The following is a 20991-nucleotide window of genomic DNA, read 5'->3' as shown; positions in this document are numbered from 1 at the left end:
CGTTGTGAGGTAACCGATAACAAAATTCCCAAAAGCACTTATATGGTATGCAAATTTTATCCAATAAATAGGCCGAATACCACGTAAATTCTATTAGCAATAACGTAATTCTTTTTTAGAAAATAAGAACCTATTAAGAACCTAAAAAACCTAATTTTGTGTTAATTATCCTATATGCAAGAACCTGTTTAGGCTAACCTTAAAAAATTAGCTTACTAGCGGGTTTCTACTGTAGCGGGAATTCGAGTTAACGAAGTTTGAGATTGACTGTGCAGTTTAACAGTGTCAACGACATCTTTGTTCCACTCTGGTAGTCCTGCCGTTTCTCCGGAGTACGAATACGACTACAGGCAATTTCCGCACCTGTACACCGAAATGCTGTCGACCTGGTTGGACATGAGCGCAATTTTCACGAGCGACTCTTTTTGGAAGCCTGGTTGTCAATTAAGGATCCGCACTCTGGGAACGACCACATTACAATCCCAGAGGTCTACAAATCCTTGGCACGCGCGCGCATGAGTATCGCGCCACGTTCAGTCTTTCTGGAACTTTACACTTTATTTTTGCAGCGCGCGCTCTTAACGTGTTGCTCTTTTAAATCGCGTGTAACAGTTTCAGTATTTTCACTGATGAAGCTCAAAGGCTTTAAAAAGCACTAGCCGAAACGTCTTTTCGGCGTCAAACCACAAACAAACTATGTCATCACCTGACTACAATTAAACAATTTTTAAACGTATCTTACGGAGTTAAATACCTTTTACAGCATACCTTTTCCTTCCGTCCGTATTTTCAGATGCTACCATGGATGTATCATGTCCGCTATTTTCCTTGATTGTCATCAGAAGGGAAAAAGCGAGCGTTGATTTGCGGATCGGGTTTAATTAAATGAATGACATTTGGCATTGACTTCCTGTGTTTCATTCAGTTGCCAGTCAATTTGAGTACTCGGACATGACGTGCAAAAATACATTATTTCGCGTTTCCTGGTTTGCTGAACAGAGAAAGATTCTGAACGCAGATTATTTCATTGGATAGCAGCCAGGAAAACGTTTTGCTGTTTAAATCACAAAGATCGATAAAGCTGTGTTTCACAACTTTAACTGCCTCACAGCAGCTCCTGAATATTCATTTATTAATTTTAGCTAATTTTGATAGCTGTTCCAAGACAGTGAATTTCTCTTGTTCTAATTTCGAATAGCACCTTGTCTTTTCGTCGGCTATAAGACAGTCTAACATTGAGAAAACTAAACAAACTAAAAACATGTCCAAATGGCATAAAATGGCCCTAAAAAAAACTATTCAAGTCGCCGAATACGTAATAGACATTGTCCTGTTTCTCAAGAACTCCAAACCACAGACGCAAATTACTTGTTAAAGATGCACTCAGCCTGAGATGCACTGTTGTTTCATTGTTTCCATAGTTACGATTCCACGGTGGGTAGTCACGATGGTTTTGTCTTCATGCAAATGAGAGCATTTATTTACATTCTGACGTCGATAAAAACAATACATACCCACTTAATATGCTTGAAAGCGTGACAAACACAGGCTGTTGAGTGTGTTATTTGAAGATTCGAGATGAAGATGTCGACAAAGGTTTACGTTCAAAAAGTACTCTACTAACAGGGTCAGCGATCGCTGATTTAGGGATCCTTCAGAAGACTTTTTAAAAACGACGGACTTTAGGTCAGCCGGCTGTAACCTGAAGGTAACCAGGGACGACTGCTGCATTCACAAGTGTGTTAGTGCAGTTAGTATTTTGATTGAATTGTCAAACTTATAAACGTCGATCAAGCGCTGAGTGACTTGATAATGTAAGTTATACGGTTGTATAAGAACTTCATAAGGCCAACCTTTAAGTATTTCGTTCGCGGTGAGACGTTTAAAAGATGCGTTGTTAAACCGTAAGAGCCTCTTACAACGCCACCTTATTGCCATTTCAGCCATTCGCTATTCGTAACCGATTTTGTCAAACATGATTACCGAAAATTATTCAAATCTTCGCTGACTATTGGTTTGTGTTTGTTATTGACTACCTGCCAGATGTGTACAGTGTAGGTTAATTTCAGGTCGCCAAATATTATGAGAACAAATTACAAGGTGGCAAAGTTTAATAAGTTTTCATACGTGCATGTTCTGATCGATAAGTCATTCACCAGAAGTCACACTTACTTTCATTTTATTTGCATGTAATTATAATTATATGAAGTACCTTGTGAACTATACCGCTGTGCCGTTCATCCAGTTGATGCCTTGCCTTATTCTTTGACAAGAAAATATCTTGTGTTTATGTCCGAAAAATATAAAAATTTAAGTAAAGATGTTTTTTACAAGCTCAGTAAAACTTGCTGGGCCTCTTCTACGCAATTTTTGGTTTCTATTTGCAGTATAAACATGTTTTTTTATGCTCTAGCAAAGATCAGAATATCTCAAAACTTATTCCTGTTATTTTTGTAGAGCCACACTACACGACACTGATGACTGAAGTCACTGTCTATGCGCGCGTCACATTTTACGCGGTGTTGGCGGCAGCCTGCTTTTATTTGACAAGTGAAGGTAATTATAACAACTGACTCGACATCAATGGACTGTCCAAGTTCTGTCAAATTGCGAGGGCCGGTTTGTGTTTGCTGAGCTCTTACTTATCAAATTTGTAACATTGCTAAACGTCTTTGGGCAAGATGTTCAGTGTTCTTATTTAGCCAATCAAGATCTGGCAACGTATCACTCGTGACTTACCCTACGCGCGTTTTCCCGCCCACGTGACATGTTTTTCCTTGAGTTCTGATTGGTTCATTTGATCCGGGATTTCTTTTTGGTAATTATCTGTTGTACTTCATATTATCGAAAGTAACTAGCCATCAATCTTATGCTTCCTCGGAGGCCGGTTTAGGGAGCGGACGATCTTGGACCGTCGCAACCTCAGTGGTATCTTTAAACCCGGTCCCGGTTGTTCAAAGGTTGAATAACGCTATCCACCTCCGGGTAAATCACTATCCAATAGATAGCGTAGCTTGTTTTGTCAGCACTTTAATGTCCATTGAATAATGGATAATGATATATCCGGTGAATAGCGTTATCAAACCTTTGGACAACTGGGCCCTGTCCTCGGTAAGAAACGACTGGCTGAATACAAGCTAAAGTAAAAAAGTACATTACACACTATAATTTATATTATTTGTACATTTACATTATGGCTGTCTTTCAGGTGCTGCGAATTGCTATGACTGCAACTCAAATGACGACAAAAGTTGCATTCCACAGTCACTAGATGGAGTGAGCACGAGAAAGTGCCGCAGTGGCGAGTCTCACTGCGCGGTTTACAAGAAAGAACCACCGTCCCCTGACGGCAACACGTCCAACCATCAATACGTACGATACTGCGCCACTGAATGCCTGAAATTCAACACTACATACACAACAGGCAGAGAAGGTGCTACCACCAAACACTGCGTTCTTTGCTGTTCGCAGGATCTTTGTAACAACTTTACTATGGACCCTTGTAATCCATCCAAGGCGGGACACTTGGGATACGAGACTTTTACCATTTCACTTCTGGGTGTCCTAGCGGTTGTTTTACGTTACTTATTGTAAATGAGCCAGTTCCATTGCATACTACATGACATTTGGTCTGTATTTTTGCGAGAATTGTCTCGTGGATCGGCATAGCGCGGAATGATCACAGTCGCGAAAATATGGCCATCAAAGACGCAGCACTTAAAAATGGAGTTAAATCCACGACTAAAACGCACCCACTAGTTATTTTTTACATATTTATTTTACTAGATATTTTTATTTATACAGATTATATGCTTTTTTTATTTAAAGAGACCTTGTGAAGAAAATCACAATAAGAACTAGTCAAAAACGTTATAATTGAAACCTGTTAAAATGTTTAAACTTTGTACAAAAAACTCAGATCCTTTTATCCAGAGCCTGAGTAAAGTAAACATGCTTATTGGATAAAATGCCACACCAGCTTGTTCAATAACGTTGTCACAAAGTTGTATTCATGATGCATAAGCCATGCCACTACGAAGCTACGATGGCCAAGAAACAACGGCGATCGGTGACTCGGTAATTTCTCGACTTAAAAGGACTGCATCAGCTCCCTCACTTACAGTAGGGTCATTGCATGCACTATCAGACGACTGAAGACACCCATTATTGTTCCCAAACTAGTGGACATGTTGCAGTTCAATCTTGCCATTGGTACAAATTAGTATTTTTCTTACGTAATTAAGGAATGTAAAACGAAGGAAATACCAGATTGTACCAAGGGAAAAAATGAACCACAACAGACACAAAGTTGTACAAGAGTGTCAGCTCTCATTTTGTTTCTGTAAATGTCGCAACTTGTTGTTTCTAAATATTAAACAACATTGACACACAACTCTCGACTTGCTCTGAATTGTTCGTTGGACGTTATCATTCAAGGCATTGTTGTAGTATTGTAAATGATGTACTAAGTACTCGCATCACTGACACGATTTTTTTAATGTACTTTATGTGCCATTGTATTCACGATGATAAAAAAAGTCGTAAATCTTTTAGTACAAAAAAAAACTTGTTCTGACAAAATTTACTTCTCATAGCAAAAGAGCTCCGTTAATCATTTGATGTTGTTCTTTTTTGTCTTGAGGGGGGGAGATATCACCTTAGTTTAAGCCTTTTCAGAGTTACTTTAAATTTCTACTATCATGCCCCTTAATCTGCCTATCATAAGCTGCCTCTGGTCTGCTTCTGTAACGCTACTAACGCTCCAATTGCCTATTATGCTTTTGAGACGTCCCAATACCACCGAAAATCATACCGACATTCATTGTATAAGGCGCATGCCTACAAGTCAAGCTCAGTTGACAATTGGCGGCATACCCGCGCGAAACATGACGTCACAGATGGCTCTTAAAAAAGCCTAGCAACCACACCACGCTCACCAGCATGTAAATATTCATATATCTTCTTAGCGGCTTAAGCTTTCTCTTTGGCCCAGCTTCGAGTTTTGAACGTGCACGATAGATTAGTAATCCCATTAAGATATTTCCAAGGGCATCGGTGAGTACCTAATCATAAGCGGATTTGTCTTAAGTCGTGCTGTTAATGCTAATGTCACATTGCAAAGACAGGTGCGTTTACAAGTAAATCATTTCAATTCACATTTTGTGGTAATCTGTTTAAAAAAGAAACTTTAATCCAAGCTAAAGTCTATTTTATTTATATTCTACTACATATCATCATTCGACTTTAGTTTCTCATCAGTCTTCTTGCCTTTATCAGCAGCCTTTGTATTTACTGTCGTATCGTGTGCTTTTTACCCGCATTTGCATATTCAAATTCAGAACCAGTATTCTGTTTATTTTCATCAGGCAGTTATTCCGATCTTATTCCAAAAAATAACTCTTCCATTTCAAGCTAAATTAAATAATTCAGGCAAATGATCATAAAGCCCTGCAAGAAAGTACTATTAACGACAGAGTCCGCACAAACAAAAGCGTTCTTTTTCTATATAAATAAATGGCTACTTATTGAATATACAATGCAAAAACGTTTTTGCACTTTAAGGACACAGTGTTTTCACAAAGCCCACGGTCTCCTGGCGAATTTTATAAGAATTTACTGACTATTTTCATTTTGCCTGACTGTGGTTTCGCAGTCTGATAGAAAATGTATCTTGTGTCAAAACCTTCATTTTAGGGGTCTATGTATTTGCCTTGTGTTAATCACGTGGTAATTGTTTGGGAAGTTAATTTATCTTCGGGTCTTGAATTGGTCGAAAAATAGACACGGCGTTTACGTTCCAGTGACATAACATCCACCTTGTCTGGTAGTCACGGCGTTTATATGATATTGAATATAACCGTCATTTCATTTCTTTATTTTATTGTAGGTGCCATAGATCAGAATGTATCTGGAGTAACTCTGTAGTATCAATTTTGCTTAGGGGAGGACCAAAGGCACTCCTAGCTTGGCTTTTACTTCTACTTATGCCTAGTTCAAATTTTCGTAGCGTCGTCTTATGCATCATCCTGTTCACGGATGTCCCAGTGATAAAAGGTAAATCTACATCTAATTTCTAAATTGAATACGAGAATTGTTGCAATCGCCCATTGAAGGTTTCCTTTGAAGTCAATACAGTTGGGTACGTCTCACAATGTTTCTCCATAGTAACATAATATGGTCGGCTGCCGTTTTAAACTTTGAGTCTGTGATGGGGTATACCACTGCTGTTCAATTTTCAAGTTCAAATGGGATATCGTTTACGCGGTGGCCTTTCGAATTCGTTAGCTAGTGCGCTGGACTCTCTGATCTGGATCGGATCTAATCCTGGTCGGTGTCATGTTGTGTTTTTTTTTTTGGCAAAACACATAATTAACATGGTGCCCTGTCTCTCCACACAAGAGTATAATTGAAGTACCAAGGAGCTGTTCGAGCAGCCCAACAAAATTAACAATTAGGCTACGAGCCCGAGTTTCCTTTGAGCGAATAGTCAACAAGGGCGCAGCGAGTTGACTAACGCTCATAGAAAACGAGGGCAAGTAGTCCAATTGTTTTAGTAGCAACTCGGAAGGACTGCAGTCCATAACTCAAAATTTTATGTACTTTCCAGCCAAAATTTAAGAATACTTGTCCCTTTAAAGAGCAACGCGCGCACGATCGCGTTGTATTAGCGAATGGAAAACAATGGGAGAACCAATCAGATTCGCGGAATTCCAGTAGAACAAGTGACTGAGTTTCTACTAACCTGCGATAGAATATAGCATATCATTCATGCTACAGAAACCTGAGTAAAGCGTCGGGACCATTGAGCCATCTGCCCCCTGACTAATCCTTAAGATTGAAATAGGCTTTTTTCTTTCAAATTCGATATCTTGTAGGTCTTATCAAGTGTCACTATTGTAACTCCAAGGAAGGACCTTGTAGCACGGACACTATGCAAGGAACAAGGCCTCAAAAGTGCACCCGTTGGTTTAACCAGTGCTCTCTGTATAGGATGGTCTTCCCTAATGGAACAACAGCCCAAGTGGTGAGAGGCTGTGACAGAGATTGTAAAAGACTCTTCCCCATGAAGTGGACACTTGGCAAATACCAGAAAACCACCCACTGCAAGTTCTGTTGTGATAGCGACTTGTGTAACATGCATCTGGGGAATCCTTGTAGTAGATCATCAACTTCGTTGCCGTCTTACATACTGTGGCTCTTTGCATTGGTTAGCTTAGGACTGTGTGCAAGTTAATGCGCAAAATGGAGTCTTAGAAAGAGCCACCAGATATCTCAGTGTTCTAGGAACTTCTCTTTGCTCCAACGAAGGGCAAACGATTGAAACGTGCAGCTTTCGACAAAACAACGGTAGTTGACAGTTTCAAATTGACAACCGACTTTTCATCTTCTCTGCAGTCGCTCATGTAAAACCCTTGAAACTTTTCACCCAGTCTAAGTTCATAACGGGGGCCGTAAAACAAGGTCTAAAGGGTGTTTGATTTTTCGGGAAATAAGCGGTTGTTGCATGGCTTGAGGTTGGTGCCGCAGTATTTATCGCGCGGCATCGATTTCTCTTTATTCCCATTGGGAGAATCGTAAAAGGCATCAACAACTTGATTATCCGCATCTTTTCCCATCAATCAATCAATCAATCAATCAATCAATCAATCAATCAATCAATCAATCAATCAATCAATCAATCAGTCAGTCAGTCAGTTAGTCAATCAATCAATCAGTCAGACAGTCAATTAATCAATCATCAGTCAGTCAGGCAGTCAATCAATCAATCAATCAATCAATCAATCAGTCAGTCAGTCAGTTAGTCAATCAATCAATCAGTCAGACAGTCAATCAATCAATCATCAGTCAGTCAGGCAGTCAATCAATCAATCAATCAATCAATCAATCAATCAATCAATCAAACAATCAATCAGTCAATCAATCAACCGACTGATCGACCGCCCGATAGATTGATTGATTGATCGATGGATCATCTTAATTTTCTAGTTGTATTATCAATGATCTATTTGTCATTAAAAACGAAGAAAACGATTATTTCTTTTGTTCGACTCGCGGCCAGGAGGGGCTCTTTTGAGAATAACTATTTCCCTTGGCATTTTAGTCATTTTGTCTTATAGCACGGTATATTAGATGAAGCAGCTGCGAGAATTAATGGCTTTTCATGGCAAGTCTGCTCCACACTACGCGCCATTTGATTGGCAAGTAGCACTTTTACCAATACCCTTTTTACGGGGCTATGTGGACACGCTCATCATTTTCTATTTTCTAAACAACGTAATGACAATGATTCAGGCTAGCAACATTTATGACAACAACATTCGAATAAAACCTTTCAACTACACATCAGTCTAATGTACTACCATGAGTTTCTGTTACTACATAACCTTCAGTTTGTGCAAATCGCACTGTGCAAATGCTGTGTATATTGGCGAAAGAGAAAGTGGAACGAGGATCAAAACGAGGAGAGCGGTTTCTGTGAGCATATTAGAAAAATTAGAAAAAAGCACCTCTAAGCGTATCTATTAGTTCTTTAATAGTTGTCATAGTTGTCTTCACCGCCAGCATTAAATTCTTCTAAAAACAGACATGTTTGTAACTCTCTGCCTCACTAAAACACACACATACGCAGATGACACATACGTGGCCTCACGCTCGAAACGTCCGCGCGACGACGGTTACGTCGAAAAGGCCCTGGGGACGAGTAATTCGGTAATCCCTTTCAGTTTCCCGCCAGCGCGTCACTTTCCACTACGGACTGGGAGATCAGAAGAAAATGTCGAGAAATACGTTATCATTTGTGACAGGGAATCAGAACAAACTCAGAGAAGTAAGTATTCTAACAAAGAGTAGTCGATTTTGCTATTCACTTCAGCTGATTTCCCCTACTTTAAGAATGGTGATTCGAGTGAATTTTGTCGTCGATGTCAAAAGCGAAAAAAATCTTTAGTTCAAGCTTATCTTTTGTAAAAAGCCCTATAACGCCTCTTCAAATTTCAGAACTAATCCAATTACTTGAGGATTTACACGGCCACTTCATGATCTTATGTGGCGAAATGCTTTGTAGAACGAAGCGTATTCGATCGTCGATCCGAAGCTTGAGCCGCCATCTTGAATAGCGTGACAAAACTTCTCATGACCTGTGTCACGATAATCAAGATGGCGGCAGATGGAGCATCTATTAAATCGGCAAAATAAATCATCGATGGAGCATATAGAAAGCTGCGAATTGGTACTTAACCTATTGGCAAATCATACACGGTCGCCTGTTCCTAACGTTACGTAATATTTTCCCGATCGTAGGTAGTTGCAATACTAGGGGACGCATTTCCCTGGAAAGTAGAATCCAGAAATATAGATTGTAAGTACTAGTTACTAGCTCAAGAAGAGTGTTATGATAAACCCAAGTGTTAATAAATTGTAGAAAAAGGCCTGGGAACGAGGTTGAGATAATCCGATTTAAGCAGAGGGGAGAGGGGGAGGGAGGAGGAGGAGAAGGAGGGAGGTGTAAAACCCGGGGGGGGGGGGAGCACTCCCCTATATGGCCTATACGGGGACGTGCCGCTGGATAGGGTATGGTTTTTTACTTCTCTGGCCCTGGACAGGGTATATAATTTCAAACTCCTCTGTCCTAAACAGGGCCTGAACCTGTCCTAGACAGGGTATGGCTACAAGACTGTCGTTGAGTATGAACATTGTTTGGAAAGATTTCCGCACAGCCCCCTACATTAATTATGTATGCAACTATTTCATACTATCACTATACATAAACAGCAGTCATGAAAAGAACGAATCAGTCAGAATATTGTATGCATAATTAATGTAGGGTCCTCTGCGGAAATCTTGCCCATTGTTTTCACTTTTGCTTCAATAAAAAGCATTATTTTATTTGGTGGGATTGGTGTTCGCATTTCAATGCGTTGAACGTCGCGTACGGGACACAACCACGATAAAGCGTAAATGATTGTCGATGTTGTCCTTTGTCCTAAATAGGGGTGTTGTCCTACACAGGGTAGGTATTTTAGGTTTTTATTGTCCTAAACAGGGTCAGGGTTTTAAACCCCCAGTGGCACCCCTGTACCTAAAGCAATTCCATTTTATGACAATTGCATTATCAAAAATACTACTCTGTTTCATTTCCACTTTCTTCAGGTTTCCTGTCCCCTAAATATTAGAAAGGTGTTACGACTACTTTTTTTTATTTTAAAATAATATAATAAAATCACAACAGTGGGTATTATATCTCTGTAGTACCTGAATTTCAAGGTGAGCCTGATGAAATATCTGAGGAAAAATGCAAAGTTGCTGCTAAAGAGGTAGGTGCCTTTAAAGAAGCTACACACATTATCATATAGCACGTTGAAAATGCATTTCTAAAGAATCATCTAATTCTATTAGGAAAACAACATATTTTCAGATGTAAACATAACAACTCTCTTCCTAGCGTAATCAGTTTCACAAAAACTTTGAAAGCAGTCTTTGATTCTGAACGTTTAATTGCTAAAGAAAATAACAAGATCAACTTTCATTATGACAAATGGAAGGATCTGTTAGGCTACCTTCTCTCATTTTAACATAGCTGGCAAGCTCGTGGCACTTCTTGTTTCGAAACAGCTATCTAATCAATTAAAGGCAACTTACTGAACTGTATGTCGTTATACATATATATTGCCTGTAGGCATGGCACTGTCTTTGTGTTTTATAATTTTTTTTTTAAGAAAAATGTAAATTTATTAGTGTAATGTAAGAAGTTAATTGTAAGTTATGTACTGTAGGTTATTCTAAGCTATATACTGCAAGTAGTGTATTGTAAATAAGTCACAGAGTTAAGTTATAAGTATAAGTAATGTATTGTAACGTGAAATGTAAATAAGTTATTCTGTGTATTCTAACCTGCTTGTTGGAAAAAAATAAACAAATTACAACAAAAAAAAAATATAGCACTTTAAGGCATTTTTTTGTAATTCAATTCAAGTAGATTAAACTGCTCTCCTGACAAATTAAACCTAGAGAAATTAGTCCAATGTTTTCTTGATGTGTACCCCCGCCAGTGTGGGCAGTTGTTGTACATGCAAGAACTAACTTTAATCTGTATTTTGATAGAGCAGTTTTCAATTGAGTGTCGTAAAACCAAAACCAAAACCAAAGTTATTACTCTGGCCAATCACAAAGGACACAGACAATCCAATTAACCAATCAAAACTCGAAGCAAATACATGCGCAAGCGAGTCACGATTGGTTTTGGTTTTACTCCTGATTGGCTGAGAAAGTGGAGCGAAATTTTTAAACCAATGACTAAGCATAGTGAATGCAAAACCAAAGCAAACGCAAATTACTTTCGACACTCAAGTGAAAACCGCTCTATTACATGTATGCATGCATATTTATGTATTTATTTTTTAATTTTTGTCTTTTGTCTTAAAAACTAGATAGGGGGTCCAGTGATAGTTGAGGACACCTGTTTGTGTTTCTCTGCATTGGGAGGTCTTCCAGGACCTTATGTGTGAGTTGTAAGAACTGTCATTATTTTTTTTATTTTTACTGGTAGTCTGTGGTATGTCAACAGACTGATCAATACTTTACCTGAAGCATGCACAGTAACTGTAGCATTACAGTAAATGATGGTTACAATCAACTCTCTTCAAGACGGACACCTTTGGAACAGGATGCAGCTGTCCGTCTTTGAGAGGTGTCGGCTCTGTAGAGAGTTGAAGTAACATGACACAAGTAATTCCGAGATAATATAGCTAAACCTTTGCATGATGCAACAAACCTTTGCTAACTGCAACAAGACTAAAAAGGACCCTATTTGCTTGTTAAAGCAAACATTGAGAGCTTCTACAAACTGTAATACTGTAAGTAGAAAACGACCTCTTTAGTGTCCATACAGAGAAGTAGTTGTTTTTGGTTAGTAAAGCTTGGCATACATGTATCCTTAGGGCGCTGACTAACTTTGCTTTAGGTTGATACGAAGTTTGGAAGTATTTTTACTAACACTTCTCAAGTGTCCGTTAAAGATTTCAAAGTGTCTGTAGTCCATCTTAGAGAGGACTACAGAGACTACTACGTCCGTCTTATAGGAAGTTTGGTGACAGTGCTGAAAAACGGCAGGGACCATTACCAGGTGTCCGTCTTATGGAGGTGTTTGTCTTATAGAGGTGTCCGTTAAGAGAGAGTTGACTGTAATATTCTTTTTTCTTTACTTTTAGGAAATGGTTCTTAAAGAAATTAGGACCAGAAGGTAAACATACTGTATTTACAGTTCCTAATGTCAAGGCATTAAGTGTGAACAGTAACAAAAGAGACAGGATAGCCACAACCACCAATTCAACTGACCACATAAAGATAAGGTTTTTACACTGATAATTAATACATGTACATGCACATGTATGGTTTACGCACAGCACTACACAGTATTGGACTCTAATTGGTTGCTGCTTGGTTAAGATTATCTCCATACAAGTAAAAACCAATAAGGTCATGAGGGCAATGTGTAGAAAAAAACCCTAGCCAAAAAGGGGCAAAAACAATCAGACCCAGGATCTTTGAGCCCATACTCCAAAATTCTTCAATGTAACTAATATTATTCAAAATTTCACTTTGGATCGCACAAGAGGTCTCTGGGCAATTTCGTAGTACATATGAGAATGCACTGCAAGTTATGCTCACTTTATCTATTATCTTTCATTAGGTCTACACAGACTTTTAACAGGCTGGGAGGATAAGTCAGCATATGCACTCTGTACCTTTGCATATTCAACAGGAAATCTTGACGACCCCATCATGCTCTTTAGAGGAAAAACTATGGTATTTCAAATGATTATGCATTGTTGTCACAACTTGTGCACCAGATTTAATACATGTATAGCAAATTCATACATGCAAATGTTTTTATGTGTACGTATACTGCACAACTTAGATATCATTTTGATTATTATTTACAACATTACGGGTGAGCCTTTAGGGATTTTAACTTCATCATTTTAGCGCCACAAACAATCAACAATCAACATACATGTACAACTGTCGAGTGAATTAAACATTAATTTACATCTGATTACTCAACATCGTCACTCAAGAATTAGTTTAAACTTAACAATATCATAACTCACGTCTGATCAAAGCCATCCGGCTGAAAACATGGATCCCATACATATTTTTAACTTTTTATTTTTAACTTTTTATCCCATACATATTTTGAACTTTTTATTCTCACTCATTCGAATTCATAATTATTTATAGTTTTTAATACGTAGATAGTGCGCCATTTTAAAACGATTTTTTAATTTTTTTTTATCTTTTTTTTTCATTTTAATTTTGTACAAGACCCCACAAGCTTGTAGCTTTTATCTTTCATCGTGTATAAATAAAGGTTGTATGTATGTATGTTAAGACTGTATTCTGTTATAAATGCATACGTGATGTACATGTATAAGACAGCACTCAAGTCTCATTACATGAAATAATTTATATTTAGTATATACCACACAAGTGAATAGTGCTTTTCGCGCTCGCTGATTGGTTGACTCAAAGGTGATTAGCAAAGTTCTATTCACCTCTGAGCAGCTAAAGAGAAACAAACTGCTTTCGCGAGTCGCTTCGTTTACTGAAAGTGATGTTTAAGTCTGCTAGTTATTCAACTTGTGTGGTATAATTATACTAAGACAATTATTCACCTCAGTGTCAGTGAATGTGGGTGGATATTTACCTTGCCACTTTGCGGCTTGGTAAATATCCACCACTATTCACCTCCACTTCCGTGAATAATTGTTAATAATTATTCTTATGTATACATTATCTATGCACAAGGTAGGTCTATGAGGTTGTACTAATTATGTACGTTATTTTCAAAGGGGAAAATAGTTGAACCCAGAGGTCCAAGGAATTTTGGATGGGATCCATGTTTTCAGCCGGATGGCTTTGATCAGACGTGAGTTATGATATTGTTAAGTTAAAACTAATTCTTGAGTGACGATGTTGAGTAATCAGATGTAAATTAATGTTTAATTCACTCGACAGTTGTACATGTATGTTGATAGTGAATCATTGCTCCTGTCATCAAATGATCCTGGATTTACCAAGCAATGAAAATCAATGATCAGAAATCAATCAATATCTATATTGATAATTGTTAGTTATTAAATTAGTATTGTTTGGTATCAGCCAATCAATGACCTATTTATAGACACAACTGTTATCCATGATTGTCAATGATGACAATCAATGAAAATCAAAATATCCTTCTTCAATTGGTTGCCGGTTATTTAAATTGATTAATAATAATTTGATTGTTATCTTTATCAACAATTACCAATTTAATTGCTTGGCCAGTTGGCCAGGCCTTTGTGCAATCATTACAGAATTGACCTGAAGAACTTCAACATAATTTACATGTATGTTGTACATGTACCTGTTGTTCAATTTGGGCCTTTGGTGTACTGAGTCAGAATTAATTTTTTGTACTGGTACATCCAGGGTTCGTACACTTTTTCAGGCCAAAAATTCAAGGACTATTCAAGGACTTTCCAGGACCCTTCTTGGAAATTACAAGGACTTTTTTCATGAAATTTACCCCAAATCAATGACTTCCAGTCTGTTGTGCCGTTGATGTGCTTATTGAAGAACTAAAAAAAATCGATTATTTTGGCAGTCTTCTCATTGCCTTGAAGCCTTTTGACATTCAATAAAAAAAATAGACTTTCAAGGACCGAAAACCAAGGCAACCTTGTGGGTTTCTTTCTGGATGGTGGAGCGTGGGGATGTCTAGAGACAATTAAGGAAAAATGGATCCCTTCCTCATCTCAGTCTCCCTCTTCTCTCTCCTCCCTCTCCTCTACCAATGTATCTGCCGACCCCCCTGCTTCCATGTATTTGTTGTGGTTTAATTTTTTCCTTGGTTTAATTTTTTTTAAAACTAGTTTGATTTTTAGTTCCCTTTGTTTTAGATTATGATAATGAATATGAGACAATGAAAACTAAAAATCAAACTGTTTGAAAAATTTTAAACCAAAGATAAATTTAAACCACAACATATTCATACACTCTTTGCAAGTACAGGTGTGCACCCACTTCCCCCTTCCCAAGGATCCACATTTCCTGAAGTTTGATTTTGTTTAAATTCTATAGGTATGCAGAGATGCCATCAGAAACCAAAAATTCCATCTCGCACAGGGGTAAAGCTCTGAAGGCTTTAAAAGAATACTTTGAGAGTACAGTGGCAAACAGTGAAAGGCAAAGTGATGAACCAGAAAACAAAAAACCCAGGAATTTCACTGAGAAAAGATGACCACTATCAATACTAAATTAATATAATAGTACTTGATGTATATTTGTTACTTTTGTTGATTTTATTATTAAAGAGTCTTTGAGTGCCAACAGTTTCAGCATTTCACTTTGTTTCACTACCTAATTTAAATCACTGCAGTCATTAATCACAATACTTATCTTCTTACAAGTCTCTATTATTACTCTAATTTTGTATTATTTGACAGTATTTGGGAGAATGTGAATGATAACCTTATTCTTGGAAACCTACTTTTCGGGGTTTTGCAATTATAGAAAAATAAATTGTTACTACATGTATGTTGTGAAACTGAAATAAAGGAAAGATGTAGCTGTGATGGAACACACATCATGTATGTAAGGAGGAGGAGAAGCCACGATCCAAGCGGCCCACACTGCCGGAGCTTATCCCGGTTTCCGTAGCATTAAGCGGCTAGGAATATTTCTTCTCCCCCCTGAATGGGATGCTAGTCCATTGCAGGGTCCCCCCCAGCATTATGTCGCCGGTACCCATTTATACACCTGGGTGGAGAGAGGAACTATAAGAGTAAAGTGTCTTGCCCAAGAACACAACACAAGTGACCCTGGCCGGGGCTCGCACTCGGACCGCTCGATCCGGAGTCCGGCGCACTAACCATTAGGCCACCGCGCCTCCCACAATATCATGTATGTAAACTTGGATTAAAACCAGTGATAAACAGCAAGGCTAGGAGAAAGATGGCCTGAACTTTTCTTTCTTTTCAATACTTTAAATTATTTTAATACCATATATAACATCAATAATTAATAATTAATTAATTATTGTAATTGATAAAAAAGGGAAACTTCAATTTTCAAATGAGCATCATTTTGTTTTGCTGCTATTCCATAACAGCCAAAAACCACAAAATGTGTATTGTGAATATACTGTATAAAAATATAAAATGCTTGCATTTTAATTATTTCATCCTTGTTATCTACCACTTGGGAACCCACCCACAGCCAGTGCATAATTTCATGTCCTTCTCATGAGCGCTTTTGCAGTTCTTTTGTCTTTCCGTTACCACTGTTGGAAGATTGACATGGGTTGCATCACAGAAGGGTGGATTCTTGGTGTGCTTGCAGGCACAAATTGAGTAGATCCTCTGGGGATGGTCAGGAACCTTCCATTTTAGTGACTTGAAACCAGTTTTCTTATGGGCTCCTAAGAATATTATGCAGTAAAAGGTTGATACAGATTCATCTATATATCCATTCATTTGACAGTTGCATTTTGGTTGGTCAGTTGGTTGGTCAGTCAGTCCACCCATCTGTCTGTCTGTTTGCAAGTCTGTCTGTCTGTCCAACAGTCCATCCTTTCTTTTACTTCGTGAATTATGATAAAACAAACTTTAACTCACCATCACACCATGGCTGCGTTTTACTCAGTCCGCATGTACACCACTTCATGGTCTTGCCTGGTTTCAAATCTTCAACATTGCAAGGCCCATACTATGATTTTGTAAAAAGAAAAAATAATAGTGCAAAAAATTGAAACATTTGTGTTTTCAAACTTGGTTAATAACTCCCACCTCTCGCCAAAAATGTGCGCTCTAATTTATCCACCACCCCACCGCTTCACCCCATCCAATTAATGGCAACAAAACACTAAAGAGCAATTAACAAGCAAACAGCACTAACTGGGTGGGGAGAAGACTTTTCCTCAGGGCACTTTTCCGCCCCTCTTAGGGTTTCCATTTGGTACACCCCCCCCCCCCCTCTCCCGCTCTCGAATGTCTATGTCTATCAACTTGTCTATGAATGTCACCTTAGACAGCTCTCCCGTGGAAATTTACAGTAAAAATACACAGCAATGGATTCCATAAGATATTTGGCAGCAGTATGACCCATTTTGAAATCGCTAGATGCAAATATCGAGCCGACAAATGAGGTCAGCACTCATCTCCATATTCCAAAATGACGTGACGTCATTCCCGATCTTCGGGTTCGGTTCGTCAATACACTTCGGCTTATTTTAAAAGTAACGCCACACAGTCACACACCCTGTCTGCATTGCCCTTTATTCAGTTTATTCTCCTCAGAAATGCAGGCGTTTGCTATGGTAAGAATAGTAATTATATTTAAGTGTTGTCATAAGAATAATATTACCTTTTGACTGCGCCGAACGAGGCGGCTATTTACGGGCCCTTTACAAACAGTCTTTCAAAACATTTTATCTTCAAGTTTATCTCTTATGACTTTGGAAGAATGCTTAAAAAAATAATAACTGAAAGTCTGATCGTGTCTAAAAATTCTGGGTTCATCAAAGTCATCAAACGGAGGAAAAAAGCATTGGACATTTTGAAGTATGGAATTGGCTCCATACGTGAAACTGACGTTCGCGAGGACGTTCGTTAGGTTACGATAATTTCCGAACGACCGACGACTGCATACCGAATAGGCGAAGTTTATTTTCCGCCAACCCAAGAGACACTGCAGGTTTTTTCGCGGGCAATTTCGAAACAGTGTATGTTCAGGTTTTAGAATATCATATCAAAGGGTCTCCTGTGGGGGAAGGGGGTGAGTGGTGAGGAAAAAATTAAGACCCCTTTATTTTAGGGCTACACAACATACACAGGGGATACATGAGATACTCAGAGGAGGGCATTTATGTCCTCTTTCAGCCAGTGAAATTAGCCGGCAGCCGGCCCTCATGACACCCCTGCCATTTTAAAAATTAAAGCAACTATCATTAGCATTGTTAACAACAAAGCATTGTGTTATTAAAAAAAAATCTTATTTTTGCACAGATCCATTCAGTAAGTCAAGGAAAATCTTTTTTAAAAGTGACAGACTACATTATGATGGAGTTCCTTTTATGATAATTGGATCTAAAATATTTTATTGCCAGCATGGTCCAGACAGGAAGAAAAATGAAAAAGTCAAATTTGCAACACAAAAGGTAAAATGAGTGACAATATTATCAGTCTCATGCAATCAAAATAATAAAATTATTACACTTGTTTTATAAAGCCTGAAATTTAACTTGGCTTTTCAGGAGAGTGATCATCCCTTCAAAACAAGGAGGTAATCATTGGGTATGTCTCAGTACCATTCCTTGCAGGCCTGGAACTATCAAGATATATGACAGCTTGTTCCAAAGAGTTAATCCTATTGCGATCCGCCATTCTTGCCGCATGCTCATGCATGCTGGGGATTCCATTTTATTCTCGAATGAGAAGGTTCAAAAGCAAACCAACATGAGTGACTGTGGCTTGTTTGCACTTGCATATGCAACAGATTTGTGCCATGGCATAGATCCAGTGACTCAATCCTATGACCAAGAAAAAATGCGTGCCCATTATGTCAGCTGCCTTGATTCGCTAAAAATGGTTCCTTTTCCAAGAGCACCACGGAGGGTACCTTACCATCCCAGCAACCACAGAACAACCGTGCCCATCTTCTGCGCTTGTAGAATGCCAAATGACAACAATGAGTATGTACAGTGTTCTCAGTGTAATCAATGGTATCATCCAACCTGTGTGAACATTCCTGACTGGGTAATTAACAGCAAAAGGAAGTGGAGTTGTGATGCATGCAGAGGCAAGAATGCAAGAAATTCCCATTTGCACTAGTCAGCTGTTGTCAGAAAGCCATAAAACATCCATGAGTATTCCCTTATCTTCCCTATCCCTTCTCCAAATAAAAAAACTATCAACTTGTAGGACAATGTTGTCCTGCCTGGACATTCAGATGAAATGTTAATGAAAGTTTAGTCCAGCGATTTACTGCTAGGTGTATGAACATTTCTCTTTGATGGTTATTTACATTATCTGAATGTCAAGGTTAAGGATTGATTGAAGTAAAATGATGAAGAAAATTACTCTCTGATAATACCATTAGTGAAATGTCCAGGCAAAGCACCTTCATAATGGTGATTTTCCAGTCTAGAAAAATACATGTAATACTGAAAGGTGCGAAAACATAACAGCAGTTCCATAACATTTCCAAGGCTGTTAGCTGCAGCTTGACAAAGGGACAAGAAAGAAATGCTTTGTCAATTAATATGCTAAAAAGAGTTTGTATAATTTGTACAAATTATGGTTTGAGTCAATCAAATTATCACCTTTAGTTCTGAACCGAGTCAATGTTCATATCATTTCATACCCCCCATTGAGTTTCTTTTTCATAATGTGTTGTTCCGCAAATTATCCATACCTCCCCCACAAAAGAGATTTTTCCTAAGGACCTCCCACCCTTCCGGAAATTCCAATAAAGCTTCGTACATTTTGTTTAAGTTTTAGCCTTTGAAACCCCTCCCACCCTCAGGAATTTTCCAATCCCTTCTGTGGGGGAGTATAGACATTTTCTGGAAGCACATAATCATGTCCACAGCTAGGTTCTTTGTCCTATTTAATATGCTGCACTTTAACCCCCCGAGGTGCCAAAATCAAGCCTTGTATTTACTTATAAGATATCACAATAATATTTCTATGATCCTGGATGATTCCACAACCATGCAGTCAATGCTAATAAAAGTTACAACAGTAATTATGCACCTATCAATGTTAAGCCCGAGGGGGGGGGGGGGTCGGGCTGACCACGGGATTTTGATCGTGAGCGCTGTCCCCAGGGTGGGGATTTTGATCGTACGTGATGCCCCCAGGGTAGGGATTTTGGTCATTTATAGAAGGTTTGAAGGACATCTGACCACCTTTCATGGGGATTTTGACCAATTATTTTGTCCCGGGGGTGGGGAATTTGACATTTTTTTATAGAAAATGTCAAAATCCCCACCCCTTGCCCGACCCCCCCCCCCCCTCAGGCTTAACATTGATAGGTGCATTATCCTTGCATGCAGATTTGGTATTTTAGTAATTTGAGTTTTTGTAAGTGTTACTCAACATGCATTGAGCTTTTTTCAGTAACGAGCTCCTTACTGAGCCAAATCAGTAAATTTTTGATTTTGTATTAAGTTTCTTAAGTGATGGTAAGACTTGGAATAAACTTGGAAAGCTTAATAATAAAATGATCTCAGATTTTAACTAGAGTTTCTTGTTTAACATTTCTTTTGGCCATTTCATTGCCTTCTTTGCTCACTCTAATTGTTTTTTAGCTAGGAAAGATAATGAACTTCTTAGATGTCATTTTGATGTATGGAGCATTATTCCATATTTCAAAACGACTAGATCACGAATGAGTCAATCAGGCATTAAGCTCACGTAGGAAATCCTGTATGACTATGAGAAGTAGAAAAAAAATAATAGCCTGCCTTCACCTTTCCAATGCAACAATAGATGTTTGTTGCAAGCGATCTCTGATTTTAAAACCAGACTCGGTACATGTGTAAACTGTGACTATTATTGTCCGCCATGTTCACTTTCCGAAGTGCTTACCCGAAGTGTGCTTCGGAATTCGTGCATGACGTCACGTCATTTTGAAATATGGAGATGAGTGCTGACCGACAAATGAAGGCACAGAAAAGTATATACCCTACCATTGCTACCGCTGGACACAGGTTACCACCTTTGGACGCCTTTTTGCCAGTATCACACGAAGCACCTTCAACGGGAAGTTGGCTCATTGTCGGAAATGAATTTATCCTAGCAAAATATGAACGTAGAGTTCTTTTTAATAAATTTAAGTGCCCTTTATTTATTTTATGAGCTCTGAAAACGCTGACTTCAAACCACACCGGCCGGCCGGTATCAGCTTTGTAACCAATCTTTGCTTAGTTGCCAGGCCTTAATTTTT

The 20991-nt window shown here is 38.5% G+C and overlaps 5 protein-coding genes across 8 annotated transcripts; 4 read left to right on the top strand and 1 right to left on the bottom strand.

The window, feature by feature from the left end:
* Positions 1-864: 864 nt before the first annotated feature.
* LOC144662465 (uncharacterized) lies at positions 865-4227 on the top strand. Of its 3 annotated transcripts, none has more exons than XM_078523290.1 (3): positions 865-1708; positions 2458-2556; positions 3209-4227. In XM_078523290.1, exons 2-3 carry the CDS (start codon positions 2478-2480, stop codon positions 3592-3594), a joined length of 465 nt encoding a protein of 154 aa, XP_078379416.1. In that variant the 5' UTR covers positions 865-1708; positions 2458-2477; the 3' UTR covers positions 3595-4227. The 3 variants fall into 3 exon arrangements, with proteins under 3 accessions (XP_078379416.1, XP_078379409.1, XP_078379404.1); XM_078523283.1 differs by having other exon boundaries at positions 865-1737; XM_078523278.1 differs by having other exon boundaries at positions 867-1814.
* Positions 4228-4916: 689 nt separating this feature from the next.
* LOC144649584 (uncharacterized) lies at positions 4917-8031 on the top strand. Its single transcript, XM_078509104.1, has 3 exons — positions 4917-5055; positions 5888-6054; positions 6876-8031. Exons 2-3 carry the CDS (start codon positions 5985-5987, stop codon positions 7232-7234), a joined length of 429 nt encoding a protein of 142 aa, XP_078365230.1. The 5' UTR covers positions 4917-5055; positions 5888-5984; the 3' UTR covers positions 7235-8031.
* Positions 8032-8732: 701 nt separating this feature from the next.
* LOC144662081 (inosine triphosphate pyrophosphatase-like) lies at positions 8733-15372 on the top strand. The gene is made up of 8 exons (XM_078522821.1): positions 8733-8827; positions 9301-9358; positions 10249-10313; positions 11427-11500; positions 12207-12238; positions 12689-12804; positions 13851-13927; positions 15124-15372. The coding sequence occupies exons 1-8, from the start codon at positions 8774-8776 to the stop codon at positions 15281-15283; spliced, it is 636 nt and encodes a 211-aa protein (XP_078378947.1). The 5' UTR covers positions 8733-8773; the 3' UTR covers positions 15284-15372.
* LOC144662088 (uncharacterized) lies at positions 15324-20961 on the bottom strand. The gene is made up of 3 exons (XM_078522833.1): positions 20735-20961; positions 16659-16749; positions 15324-16462 (listed from the first exon to the last, which is right to left on the bottom strand). Exons 1-3 carry the CDS (start codon positions 20819-20821, stop codon positions 16236-16238), a joined length of 405 nt encoding a protein of 134 aa, XP_078378959.1. The 5' UTR covers positions 20822-20961; the 3' UTR covers positions 15324-16235.
* LOC144662055 (uncharacterized) lies at positions 17193-20617 on the top strand. 2 transcript variants are annotated; one of them, XM_078522791.1, is made up of 3 exons: positions 17193-17359; positions 18048-18199; positions 18296-20617. In XM_078522791.1, exons 2-3 carry the CDS (start codon positions 18150-18152, stop codon positions 18870-18872), a joined length of 627 nt encoding a protein of 208 aa, XP_078378917.1. In that variant the 5' UTR covers positions 17193-17359; positions 18048-18149; the 3' UTR covers positions 18873-20617. The 2 variants fall into 2 exon arrangements, 1 of the variants encoding a protein (XP_078378917.1); XR_013572390.1 differs by lacking the exon at positions 18048-18199 and having other exon boundaries at positions 18296-18365.
* Positions 20962-20991: the final 30 nt, after the last annotated feature.

This window comes from Oculina patagonica, chromosome 1 (assembly GCF_052425735.1).
Source record: "Oculina patagonica isolate OP01 chromosome 1, crgOcupat, whole genome shotgun sequence".
NCBI classification, from domain to species: domain Eukaryota; kingdom Metazoa; phylum Cnidaria; class Anthozoa; order Scleractinia; family Oculinidae; genus Oculina; species Oculina patagonica.
The sequence above is the reverse complement of the archived record's forward strand: the minus strand, read 5'-3'. Positions and strand labels throughout refer to the sequence as shown.

Excerpts from the sequence above, each read along its gene's own strand:
- LOC144662465 (XM_078523290.1), top strand. The coding sequence starts at position 2,478 with ATGACTGAAGTCACTGTCTATGCGCGCGTCACATTTTACGCGGTGTTG. Across the intron at positions 2,557-3,208 it reads CTTTTATTTGACAAGTGAAG|GTGCTGCGAATTGCTATGAC; the intron begins GTAATTATAACA and ends GCTGTCTTTCAG.
- LOC144649584 (XM_078509104.1), top strand. The coding sequence starts at position 5,985 with ATGCCTAGTTCAAATTTTCGTAGCGTCGTCTTATGCATCATCCTGTTC. Across the intron at positions 6,055-6,875 it reads GGATGTCCCAGTGATAAAAG|GTCTTATCAAGTGTCACTAT; the intron begins GTAAATCTACAT and ends GATATCTTGTAG.
- LOC144662081 (XM_078522821.1), top strand. The coding sequence starts at position 8,774 with ATGTCGAGAAATACGTTATCATTTGTGACAGGGAATCAGAACAAACTC. Across the intron at positions 9,359-10,248 it reads AGAATCCAGAAATATAGATT|TACCTGAATTTCAAGGTGAG; the intron begins GTAAGTACTAGT and ends ATATCTCTGTAG. Across the intron at positions 10,314-11,426 it reads GCAAAGTTGCTGCTAAAGAG|ATAGGGGGTCCAGTGATAGT; the intron begins GTAGGTGCCTTT and ends CTTAAAAACTAG.
- LOC144662088 (XM_078522833.1), bottom strand. The coding sequence starts at position 20,821 with ATGAGCCAACTTCCCGTTGAAGGTGCTTCGTGTGATACTGGCAAAAAG. Across the intron at positions 16,750-20,734 it reads TGTGTCCAGCGGTAGCAATG|TATGGGCCTTGCAATGTTGA; the intron begins GTAGGGTATATA and ends ACAAAATCATAG. Across the intron at positions 16,463-16,658 it reads AACGCAGCCATGGTGTGATG|GAGCCCATAAGAAAACTGGT; the intron begins GTGAGTTAAAGT and ends TAATATTCTTAG.
- LOC144662055 (XM_078522791.1), top strand. The coding sequence starts at position 18,150 with ATGGTCCAGACAGGAAGAAAAATGAAAAAGTCAAATTTGCAACACAAA. Across the intron at positions 18,200-18,295 it reads TCAAATTTGCAACACAAAAG|GAGAGTGATCATCCCTTCAA; the intron begins GTAAAATGAGTG and ends TTGGCTTTTCAG.